The 12482-nt window shown below is 44.7% G+C and overlaps 1 protein-coding gene across 1 annotated transcript in view; it reads right to left on the reverse strand.

Annotated features, from left to right (window-relative positions):
• The window catches only part of LOC140207438 (uncharacterized), a 125200-nt gene that overhangs the window by 15763 nt on the left and 96955 nt on the right, over positions 1-12482 (reverse strand). Inside the window, exons 12-16 of the mRNA XM_072275961.1 lie at positions 10516-10608; positions 8783-9120; positions 3210-3381; positions 3044-3109; positions 1507-1673 (exon numbers count right to left, since the gene is read on the reverse strand). Coding sequence (XP_072132062.1) covers positions 1507-1673; positions 3044-3109; positions 3210-3381; positions 8783-9120; positions 10516-10608 — 836 coding nt within the window. The remainder of the gene's footprint in view (positions 1-1506; positions 1674-3043; positions 3110-3209; positions 3382-8782; positions 9121-10515; positions 10609-12482) is intronic.

Here is a 12482-nt window from a genome sequence, read left to right on the forward strand (position 1 = left end):
TGACGGTGTAACACAGAAATCAGAAAATAACGATCACAGAGGAATAAAGAAGTCAGGAAAGTTTTTATAACAGAGTGAACAGTCTCAGATAAATTGCAGAAAAGATGATGTGATTCATCTCCTCAGTCCGCCAGTGTCCAACAATACAGCGGATTACCGGCTGACACATAATTCCTTTCCTTTGCCTTTTCCAGTGGAGGTTTATTCAGCGATTACACATTACAACATGACAGTATTCCCCGATTCACACTGTTTGCAGTTACAGATTGTAACAGAGTGATCTCCACCCAGAACAGAACACACTCCAGCTCCTGTGGCACCCACTGATGATGTCCCGGTTCTCACTGACATCCTGCCGTCACGCTGCACGGTCTTCCCAAAATAAAAGTTCCTACCATATTCAATGACACAAAGGTTGGTGGTGTTGTGGATAGTGTGGAGGTTACAGCGGGACATTGATAGGATGCAAAACTGGGCTGAGAATTGGCAGATGGTGTTCAACCCAGGTAAGTGTGAAGTGGTTCATTTTGGTTGGTCAAATATGTTGGCTCTTGGTAGTGTGGAGGACCAGAGGGATCTTGGGGTCCGAGTCTATAGGGCGCTCAAAGCATCTGCGCATGTTGTCCATGTGGTTAAGAAGGCATACGGTATATTGGCCTTCATCAATTGTGGACTTGAATTTAGGATTCGAGAGGTAATGTTGCAGCCATATAGGACCCTGGTCAGACACCACTTGGTGTACAGTGCTCTGATCTGGTGGCCTCACTACAGGAAGAATGTGGAAGCCTTAGAAAGGGCGCAGAAGAGATTTACAAGGATGTTGCCTGGATTGGGGAGCATGCCTTATGAGAGCAGGTTGAGTGAACCCGGCCTTTTCTCCTTGGAGCGACGGAGGATGAGAGTCAACCTGATGAAGGCGTATAAGATGATGTGAAGCATTGATCGTGTGGATAGTCAGAGGATTTTTCCCTGGGCTGAAATGGCTGCCACAAGAGGGCACAGGTTTAAGGTGCTGGGGAGTAGGTACAGATGAGATGTCAGCGGTAAGTTTTTTTTAAACACAGAGAGTGGTGAGTGCGTGGAGTGGGCTGCCAACAACGGTGGTGGAGGCGGATATGATAGGGTCTTTTAAGAGTCTTCTGGATAGGTACATGGAGCTTTGAAAAATAGAGGGCTATGGGTAACCTTAGTAATTTCTAAGGTAGGGACCTGTTCGGCACAAGTTTGTGGGCAGAAGGGCCTGTATTCTGCCGTAGGCTTTCTATGTTTTCTATGTTTCTATTTCCATCTAAATACATTTATTGCAACCTCATTCAATTGTTATCTGCTCCTCTCGCTCTGAACATTCAGCTGCCTCTGGGGGTATCATTGCTTCTCATTTACAGTTTTAAGAATTATATACATTTGTGAAATGTTTTTATGCTTTATTATCCAATGAGTCAGAGTTCAGACACCCATCAGTCCTGTGACGTGTGAAAATTCAAACCCATTCTCCCTCCCACTCACCCGATGTTCCTCTCCACTGAACTGATTCTCGGCCGTTAACACCAGGCTCACTCCGTGCACCCCTCCTTCCACCGCCTGCTCCAGCCTGTCCCAGTAGAAATCCGTCAGCTGCAGCAGTTGGGAATCGTCCCAGCTTGCCAGGAGCTCGGTGATCACTGAGCTCCGAACTGTGACGCAAAATGGAGAAAATTAAAGACATTTCCCAACACCTATTGGGCAGAAAATTTCTCTCTGGAACCTAAAGACGGGGTGTCTGTGCAGCAGGTGACCAAATACAATCCAAAATAGGCACACAAATGTGTTACAATTTGGAAGGACAAGTCAGGGAAGGAATTACACAGCGAGGGACGGGGCACTGAACAGTGCAGTGAGGAAAGTAGATACAGCACAAAGGAATTTAATTAAATTCAAAGTAATGTCATGTGGAGAAAGGGTCGTAAAGAAAGCTTTGATACATTTGATGTTATAAATCTAACTGTTGAGGATAGACACACAAGGTGCTGGAGAATTTCAGCAGGCAGTCAGCAACTAAGGAAATGTGTATACAGCCGACTTTGTAGGCCGGGACGCTTCCCGAAACGTTGATTCCCACAGCTGCTGCCTAACCCCCTGAGTTCCTCCAGCAGTTTGTGTGCATTGCTTAGATTACCGGAATCTGCAGATTATCTCTTCTCGGCTGAGTAGAGTAATTGGCATGTTATGTTGGAGTTTAATGGGTCATTCGCAAGGTCTAATTTGGATTATTGTGTGCAGTTCCATCTTGGATCAGCTTTGGAAGCATTCAGTTCTCAGTAATTACACCTGCGATTAGCTACTTCAGAAACTTGCCCTCAACGGGCAAATGGTGCCTCAGAAACCTGACACGCAGTGATGAACCGAGACAGTTTGAACGGTTTGAGATACTTAACATTACCTAAGTCAATTTACAACCGTTGGTGGAAACAGGCGTCAAGTTTCAATTTTAGAAACTCTCCTTCGGCCACATGTGGGCCATTGCGTACCGTTCCGATCACCCCACTACCGGAGAGGTGTTGAGGCTTCAGACAGCTGCCTGGTTTAGAGGGTATGTGCTATCACGAGAGGCTGGAGAAAAAATTGGTTGTTTTCTCTGGACCATCGGAGGCCAAGGGGAGCTCTAACACAGGTTGACAACATTATGAGAGGCTTAGATAGATTGGAGAGAGAGAATCGGTCTTCCACAGTTGAAGTGTTTATTACCAGAGGGAATATATTGAAGGTGAGAGGGTGTAGAATGAAGGGGATGTGAGGAATAGCTTTTTTTTAAATCAGAGAGCTGTGGCTGCCTGGAATGCACTGCCTTATAAGCTGATAGAGGCAAACTATTAGAAGCTTTTAAGAGACGTTTGGACAGGCAAATGGATGTAAGGAGGATAGGTGCATATGGACATGGTGTAGGAAGGAGAGATTAGAGTTTGGGTACATTTGATTTACTTCTTAGCTGGTTTGGCACAATATGATATGCCTAATGGCTTATTCCTGTGTTATACTCTGCAATGTTCAATGCACGTTCACTTACCGTTCAGCTCATTGAGACCCTTTAGTGAAAGTTGAGCGGGACTTGGCCGATGGGAAGGATCACAACCTGATTAAATTTAAACAAATTGAGGAAATCATTTTTGTAAAATTGTAAAGTGTGCTGTGATGCGATCCAAAATTTAAATTAATCTCTGATATTTTCTCACCATATTCCTGTATTTCCTTCAGTATTTCGTCAAACGTTGGGACACAATTCCGCATTTTCACAACCGTTTCCCACATCACCCTCCAGGCGCGGGAGCCTTTCTCCATCACCAGGCTCAGGAGGAGTTTAGAACTGTCTGCCCGCTCTCCCTTATCAGCAAGATCAGAGATTTTCTGTGAAGAGTAACAGTGAACTTATTGGGGACTGACAGATTCACACAGAGAATGAGAAATAAATGATGTGCTCTGTAACGGGATCACACTGAGCAGTCACCCGGACGGGTGCTGATCCTGTCTGGACATGGACTGTACATTCTGAGTGCAGAGCACATGGAGGCACATTCACAGTGAATCTGCTCCACCAAATTAACATTGGGGATATTCAATATTCAGGAGGGATAGACGTGAAAGAAAAGGAGGTGGGGTAGCGTTGCTGGTTAGAGAGGAGATTAACACCATAGAAAGGAAGGACATTAACCTGGAGGATGTGGAATCGATATGGGTAGTGCTGCATAACACTAAGGGGCAGAAAACGCTGGTGGGAGTTGTGTACAGGCCACCTAACAGTAGTAGTGAGTTTGGAGATGGCATTAAACAGGAATTTAGAAATATGTGCAATAAAGGAACAGCAGTTATAATGGGATACTTCAATCTACATATAGATTGGGTGACCCAAATTGGTAAGGGTGCTGAGGAAGAGGATTTCTTGGAACGTCTGCGGGATGGTTTTCTGAACCAACATGTCGAGGAACCAACTAGAGAGCAGGCCATTCTAGACTGGGTGTTGAGCAATGAGGAAGAGTTAGATTGCAATCTTATTGTGCGAGGCCCCTTGGGTAAGAGTAACTTTGAAGGTATGAGACGTGAATTAGCTAAGATAGACTGGCAAATGATACTTAAAGGGTTGACGGTGGATATGCAATGGTAAGCATTTAAAGGTCGCATGGATGAACTACAACAATTGTTCATCCCAGTTTGGCAAAAGAATAAATCAAGGAAGGTAGTGCACCTGTGGCTGACAATGGAAATTAAGGATAGTATCAATTCCAAAGAAGAAGCATACAAATTAGCCAGAAAAAGCGGCACACCTGAGGACTGGGAGAAATTCAGAGTCCAGCAGAGGAGGACAAAGGGTTAATTAGGACAGGGGGAAAAAAGATTATGAGAGAAAACTGGCAGGGAACATAAAAACTGACTGTAAAAGCTTTAATAGATATGTGAAAGGAAAAAGATTGATTAAGACAAATGTAGGTCCCTTACAGTCCGAAACAGGTGAATTTGTCATGGGGAACAAGGACATGGCAGACCAATTGAATAATTACTTTGGTTCTGTCTTCACTAAGGAGGACATAAATAATCTTCCGGAAATAGTAAGGTCCGAGGGTCTAGAGAGATGGAGGAACTGAGGGAAATACATGTTAGTAGAGATGTGGTGTTAGGTAAATTGAAGGTATTAAAGGCAGATAAATCCCCAGGGCCAGATGGTCTGCATCCCAGAGTGCAGAAAGAAGCAGCCCAAGAAATAGTGGATGCGTTAGTGATAATTTTTCAAAACTCTTTAGATTCTGGATTAGTTCCTGAGGATGGAGGGTGGCTAATGCAACCCCACTTTTTAAAAAAGGAAGGAGGGAGAAACCGCGGAATTATAGACAGGTTAGCCTGACATCAGCGGCGGGGAAAATGCTGGAGTCAGTTATCAAAGATGCGATAACAGTACATTTGGAAAGCGGTGAAATCATCGGACAAAGTCAGCATGGATTTGTGAAAGGAAAATCATGTCTGACGAATCTCATCGAATTTTTTGAGGATGTAACTAGTAGAGTGGACAGGGGAGAACCAGTGGATGTGGTATATTTGGATTTTCAAAAGGCTTTTAACAAGGTCCTACACAGGAGATTATTGTGCAAACTTAAAGCACACGGTATTCGGGGTATGGTATTGATGTGGATAGAGAATTGGTTGGCAGACAGGAAGCAAAGAGTGGGAATAAACGGGACCTTTTCAGAATGGCAGGCAGTGACTAGTGGGGTACCGCAAGGCTCAGGGCTGGGACCCCAGTTGTTTACAATATATATTAATGACTTGGATGAGGGAATTAAATGCAGCATCTCCAAGTTTGCGGATGACAAGAAGCTGGGTGGCAGTGTTAGCTGTGAGGAGGATGCTAAGAGGATGGAGGGTGACTTGGATAGGTTGGGTGAGTGGGCAAATGCATGGCAGGTGCAATTTAATGTGGATAAATGTGAGGTGATCCACTTTGGTGGCAAGAACAGGAAAACAGATTATCATCTGAATGCTGGCCGATTAGATAAGGGGAGGTGCAACGAGACCTGGGTGTCATTGTGCACCACTCATTGAAAGTGGGCATGCAGGTACAGCAGGCGGTGAAAAAGGAGAATGGAATGCTGGCATTTATAGCGAGAGGATTCGAGTACAGGAGCAGGGAGGTACTACTGCAGTTGTACAAGGCCTTGGTGAGACCACACCTGGAGTATTGTGTGCAGTTTTGGTTCCCTAATCTGAGGAAAGACATTCTTGCCATAGAGGGAGTGCAAAGAAGGTTCACCCGATTGATTCCTGGGAAGGCAGGACTTTCATATGATGAAAGACTGGATCGACTAGGCTTATACTCGCTGGAATTTAGAAGATTGTGGGGGCGGGGGGATCTTATTGAAATGTATAAAATCCTAAAGGGATTGGACAGGCTAGATGCAGGAAGATTGTTCCCTGTGTTGGAGAAGTCCAAAACGAGGGGTCACAGTTTGAGGATAAAGGGGAAGCCTTTTAGGACCGACATGAGGAAAAACATCTTCACACAGAGAGAGGTGAATCTATGGAATTCTCTGCCACAGGAAACAATTGAGGCCAGTTCATTGGCTATATTTAAGAGGGAGTTAGATATGGCCCTTGCGGTTAAGGGGATCAGGGGGTATGGAGAGAAGGCAGGTACAGGGTTCTGAGTTGGATGATCAGCCATGATCATACTGAATGGTGTTGCAGGCTCGAAGGGCCGAATGGCCTACTCCTGCATCTATTTTCTATGTTTCTATGTTTCAATGAGATCCTGGCTAGTCTGTGACCGCTTCTTTGACGTGGCTCCAAATCCATAAATAATTCCTCATCGGATTTGACGGTGTAAAACAGAAACCAGACAAGTAACGATCACAGAGGAAGAAAGAAGTCAGAAGGTTTTTATAACAGAGTGAACAGTTGCAGAAAAGAAGATGTGATTCATCTCCTCAGTCCGCCAGTGTCCAAAGTTACAGCGGATTACCGGCTGACACCTGATGCCTTTCCTTTGCCTTTTCCAGTGGAGGTTTATTCAGTGATTACACATTACAACATGGCAGTATTCCCAGATTCACACTGTTTGCATAGAAACATAGAAAACCTACAGCACAACACAGGCCCTTTGGCTCACAAAGTTGTATCGAACATGTCCCTACCTTCGAAATTACTAGGCTTACCTATAGCCCTCTGTCTTTCTAAGCTCTATGTAACTATCCAACTGTCTCTTAAAAGACCCTGTCGTATCCGCCTCCACCACCGTTGCCGGCAGCCTATTCCACGCACTCACCACTCTCTTCGTAAAAGAAATGTACCCCTGACATCTTATCTGTACCTACTTCCCAGCAACTTAAACCTGTGTCCTCTTGTAGCAACCATTTCAGCTCTGGGAAGAAAGCATCTGACTCTCCACACGATCAATGCCTCTCATCATCTTATACACCTCTATCAGGTCACCTCTCATCCTCCTTCACTCCAAGGAGAAAAGGCCGAGTTCGCTCAACCTATTCTCATAAGGCATGCTCCCCAATCCAGGCAACATCCTTGTAAATCTCCTCCGCACCCTTTCTATGGCTTCCCCATCCTTCCTGTAGTGAGGTGACCAGAACTGAGCACAGTACTTCAAGTGGGGTCTGACTGGGGTCCTATATAGTTGCAACGTTACCTCTCAGCTCCTAAATTCAATTCCACGATTGATGAAGGCCAAAACGCCGTATGCCTTCTTAACCACAGAGCCAACCTGCGCAGCTGCTCTGAGTGTTCTGTGGACTCGGACCTCAAAATCCCTCTGATCCTCCACACTGCCAAGTGTCTTACAATTAATTGGGGATACAGGGCTACAGATCCCTGAAAGTTGCCTCACAGGTAGATAGGGCAGTTAAGAAAGCTTATGGGGTGTTAGCTTTCATAAGTCAAGGGATAGCGTTTAAGAGTCGCGATGTAATGATGCAGCTCTATAAAATTCTGGTTAGGCCACACTTGGAGTACTGTGTCCAGTTCTGGTCACCTCACTATAGGAAGGATGTGGAAGCATTGGAAAGGGTACAGAGGAGACTTACCAGGATGCTGCCTGGTTTAGAGAGTATGCATTATGATCAGAGATTAAGGGAGCCAGGGCTTTACTCTTTGGAGAGAAGGAGGATGAGAGGAGACATGATAGAGGTGTACAAGATAATAAGAGGAACAGATAGAGTGGATAGCCAGTGCCTCTTCCCCAAGGCACCACTGCTCAATATAAGAGGACATGGCTTTAAGGTAAGGGGTGGGGAGTTCAAGGGGGATATTAGAGGAAGTTTTTTTACAGAGAGTGTTTGGTGTGTGGAATGTACTGCCTGAGTCAGTAGTGGAGGCAGATACACTAGTGAAGTTTAAGAATTACTAGACAGGTATATGGAGGAATTTAAGGTGGGGGCTTATATGGGAGGCAGGGTTTGAGGGTCGGCACAACATTGTGGGCCGAAGGGCCTGTAATATGCTGTACTATTCTATGTTCTATGTTTTAATATTATATTCTGCCATCATATTTGACCTACCAAAATGAACCACTTCACACTTATCTGGGTTGAACTCCATCCGCCACTTCTAACTCAGTTCTGCATCCGAGCAATGCCCCGCTGTAACCTCTGATAGCCCTCCACACTACCTACAACACCTTCAACCTTTGTGTCATCAGCAAACTTATGAACGCATCCCTCCACTTCCTCGTCCAGGTGATTTATGAAAATCACGAAGAGTAAGGGTCCCAGAACTGGTCCCTGAGGCACTCCACTGGTGACCAAGCTCCATGCAGAATATGACCCTTCTACATCAACTCTTTGCCTTCTGTGGGCAAGCCAGTTCTGGATCCACAAAGCAATGTCCCCTTGGATCCCATGCCTCCTTACTTTCTCAATAAGCCTTGCAGTTACAGATTGTAACACAATTATCATCACCCAGAACAGAACACACTCCAGCTCCTGTGGCACCCACTGATGACGCCCCAGTTCTCACGGACATCCTGCCGTCACATTGTACAGTCCTCCCGAGATAAAAGTTTCTGCCGTACTTCCATTTAAACTCGTTTATTGCAACCTCAGAATTGTGAGATACTCCCCTCGCTCTGATCATTGAGCCGCCGCCAGAGGTATTTACAACCTTTTCAATCATTGCTTGAGAGTAACATTTTTAACAATTATATATATTTATTTGTGATTTGTTCTTATGCTTTGATATCCCTATTAATCAGAGTTCCGACACCCATCAGTGCTGTGATGTGCGAAAATTCAAACACGTTCTCCCTCCCACTCACCCGATGTTCCTCTCCACTGAACTGATTCTCGGCCGTTAACGCCAGGCTCACTCCGTTCACCACTGATGATGTCCCAGTCCTCGCTGACATCCTGCCGTCACACGGTACAGTCTTCCCGAAACTAAAGTTCCTGCCGTATTTCCAATTAAACTCGTTTATTCCAGCGTCAGAGAACTGTGAACTGCTCCACTCGCTGTGAGCATTGAGCGGCCACCAGGGATCTGTACTGGGATCCGGGAGCATCGCCTGCTCCAGCCTGTCCTGGTAGAAATCCATCAACAGCAGCAGCTGGAAATCGTCACAGCTTGCCAGGAGCTCGGTGATCACTGAGCTCGGACCTGTGAAGGAAAATGGGGGAAATTAAAGACATTATCGAACACCTATTGGACAGCAAATTTCTCTCTGGATCCTAAAGACGCGGTTTTTGTGCAGCACGTCGCCGAACACAATCTGAAACAGACACAAAAACGTGTTACACTTTGGAAGGACAGATCAGAGAAGGAATTACACAGTGAAAGTCAGGGTAGTGAGTAGTGCACTGACGAACATGGATATGACGCCAGGGATTTTAGTTTATTGAAAGTGGTGTCACGTGCAGTTGGGGTTGTAAAGAAATATTTGGTACATTGGATTTTATAAGTCAAACTGTGAGTAGAGTCGTACAGAAACTGCTGTAAGTATTCGACAGTTCAGGCAGCAACTGTGGAAATCTGTCTACAGTCGATGTTACGGGCCAAGACCCTTTCCAAAACGTCGACACTTTACTCTTTCCCGTAGCTGATGTCTGGCCCGCCGAGCCCCTCAAGCATTTTGTGTGCGTTGCTTAGAATTCCCGATTCTGCAGGTTGTCTCGTCTCAGTTGAATAGGTAAATTGGTATGTCATTTTGGAGTTGTAGGGGTCGTTCGCGAGTCGTAGTTCGAGTATTGTGTGCAGTTGCAACATGGATCAGCTTTGGAGACACTCAGTTCTCAGTAATTCCACCTGCATTTACCTACTTCAAAAAATTGCCTTCAGCGGGTAAATGCTGCTCTAAATGGTGTCCCGAAAACCTTACAGGCACAGGTAAACCGAGACAGTTTGAATGGTTTGATATACTTAAAATTGCATAAGAAAAAGTTAGAGTAAAATTTAGGAACAGTATTCTGGTTAGTTTGACCTCAGTGGTGTGAATAATGTTCAGCCATAGTAAACACTATGACAGGAGAAAGTTGAAAGGATCGAACAAATCCACCAATGAATTGTAAAGGAGAAATTAAGCTGACTGAATCCACTGGAATGTTCTTGGTGATGCAACTAGCAGAATAGTTAAGGCGAGACCAGAGAATGTGGAGCATTTGGATTTTCAGTAACATCCCACATTGGAGATTCATCGGGAAACTTCAACCACCAGGTGCTGGGGATAAAGTATTTATATGGATACGGAATTAGTTGGTCAACATGACATAAAGTAGGGATAAATGGGTTGCTTTCCAAATGGCAGGGAGTGACCTGTGGGTCACTGGAATTAGTGCCAGGACCCGCGCTGTTCAGATGGCGATTTTGACTATGGAGATAACTGTGACATCTCCACATTTGTTTATGAGACAAATTTGGATGCAGTGGTTATATCTGAAGAAATTCTGATGATTGATTTGAACCGGTGTGGGAAGTTGAGATATACATGTCAGGTACAGAGCAGATGCTGAATATGAGATTGCCCAATTTGGTGTCAACAAAATGATTCCTACATACCCATCTGTTTTCCTGATGTTGTAGCTTCTGGAACCCCTCCCTTACTTGCTACTTCAGCCATTTTGAGGATAAGTGTGGGCAGCTTCTGGTTCTCTGTAACAAGCAAAATTAACAGACGGGTCAGACATCAATTAAGGCATAAAGGAGAACTTTGCCATGTCCATTCAGCTACACACTGACAGTAACATGTTCATATCCAATGCAGTCATGATATGGCCTGATCCTTCTGCACACATTCACACCCCCAATCACACAATCCCTGGAGTACCCACGTTGGCCGCATTACCGGCTGATCTGCTCACGCTGTTCAAAGCAAGAACAAGTTTCAGGAACCAGTCCTGTGGCATGGACCCGGAGTGGTGTCATACCGAATTGTGGATCGGTGGAATTTCAATGCAGGTTGGAGAGTCTGAGCAGACAGTACCCACTGCTTTGACCCTCCCACCACTGGTGGCGCTGTGATGATCAACGGACGTCTGTAACAACAGCGAAACCCAGAACACTCCTGCTGACCATGCGACTTCCATTCCTCTTGTTGCGGAATTGCGCAGATTTCTTAATCACACCTGATTCTCCTTTCATTTTAACATGGATGTCACTGGCAAGTTTCCATGAAGTTAAATACAGGAGCGATGTTAGAAGGTTTCTAAAGTCTCAGTGGATTAATTTTTGTGCAATTTGCTTTGATGAAACGATTTGCACCATTTCCTCGCCTTTATTAAATCTGTGCCTACTAACAGTGATTATACCTTCACCAACCTTTACATCTGACCTTCATATATATTAAAAAAAAACAGCTCATCCTGTGGACTAGTGCGATACCATGCATCATGATTACACTTAATGCATTTGGTTAAATTTTAATGCATGACTTGTTTATTATCTGATGATCCACTGAAGAGGGAGGGGGACAGCGATTACTGTAATGAAATCTGCCTCCAGGAATCAATGAAAGGCTGCAGATGGGACTGTGAACTTTGAGTATTTGAGTTCGCCTTTCCTTTTGCACGCGGTCCATTAATTTACCAAACTAGGAATTTGCACATTCAAATTGTAGTGGTGCTAATCGTGGTTCAGAACCTGTGGAAGTCAAATTCAAACCTCGGTTATTGACTGGGTTCTTCAAATTAATAAATATTGTGCAGTATTTCCTACTTTCTGAAGACAAGGCTGGGGATAATTTTGACATTTCCAGGCTGGATAAGTTTGTGCTGGAGATAATGTTTACAACGTTCAACCTGACAGTGAAAGGATGATTTGCATTCCCTCTGATGACTGGTGTGTCGTGGGAGATGGAGGATCAGAAGCAACAAGATGACTGTGTGCCAGGGACTCGAGTTCTTTGGGCACAGAGCTCGGAAAAAGCAACACAACTGACTTTTTTAACATCGGAAATCAGCGAGTTGTTTGTTATGTCTCTCCTCTCGCTGCGAAACAGGGACATCTCTTTTTATCCCTTATTAGGGACAGAGAGAGCCTGTGGTATGTCGAATTACCGGGTGAACGAGTAGGCTTTGTCTGTATCTTTACTGATGCTTTGCCAAACGCTTGAGTGCTCGGTGGAGTGTGCGGATGCTTTTTTGCTGGTGGGGAGGGGCGGTCGTTGTTTTGCTGCTGTTTATGCGTGAGTGAGAGGAGCTGCGGGTTGTCTTTGAGTTTCTAACATTTGACTGTCATTCATACTTTGGGGCACTCCTCTGTTCTCGTGGATATTTGCGAAGAAACATACATTTCTCTGACATTAAATGTACCCATTGAAGCCTATAGATATAATTCACTCTTTAACTTAGCAACAGCGTTAACGATCTATCAATTTGTTAATGTTATTTTTCTGGAAATAAAAAGCTACCAGAATATTTGGATTTTGTAAGTAATGGCTTCTCAGGCTCATAAGCTGCATCGCCCCTCAATATATTCCCCCTGGTGAGGCAAATTGATTTTGTGTGCTATTCATTTTCTTTTCGTTA

Source organism: Mobula birostris, chromosome 13 (assembly GCF_030028105.1).
Source record: "Mobula birostris isolate sMobBir1 chromosome 13, sMobBir1.hap1, whole genome shotgun sequence".
Lineage (NCBI taxonomy): Eukaryota > Metazoa > Chordata > Chondrichthyes > Myliobatiformes > Myliobatidae > Mobula > Mobula birostris.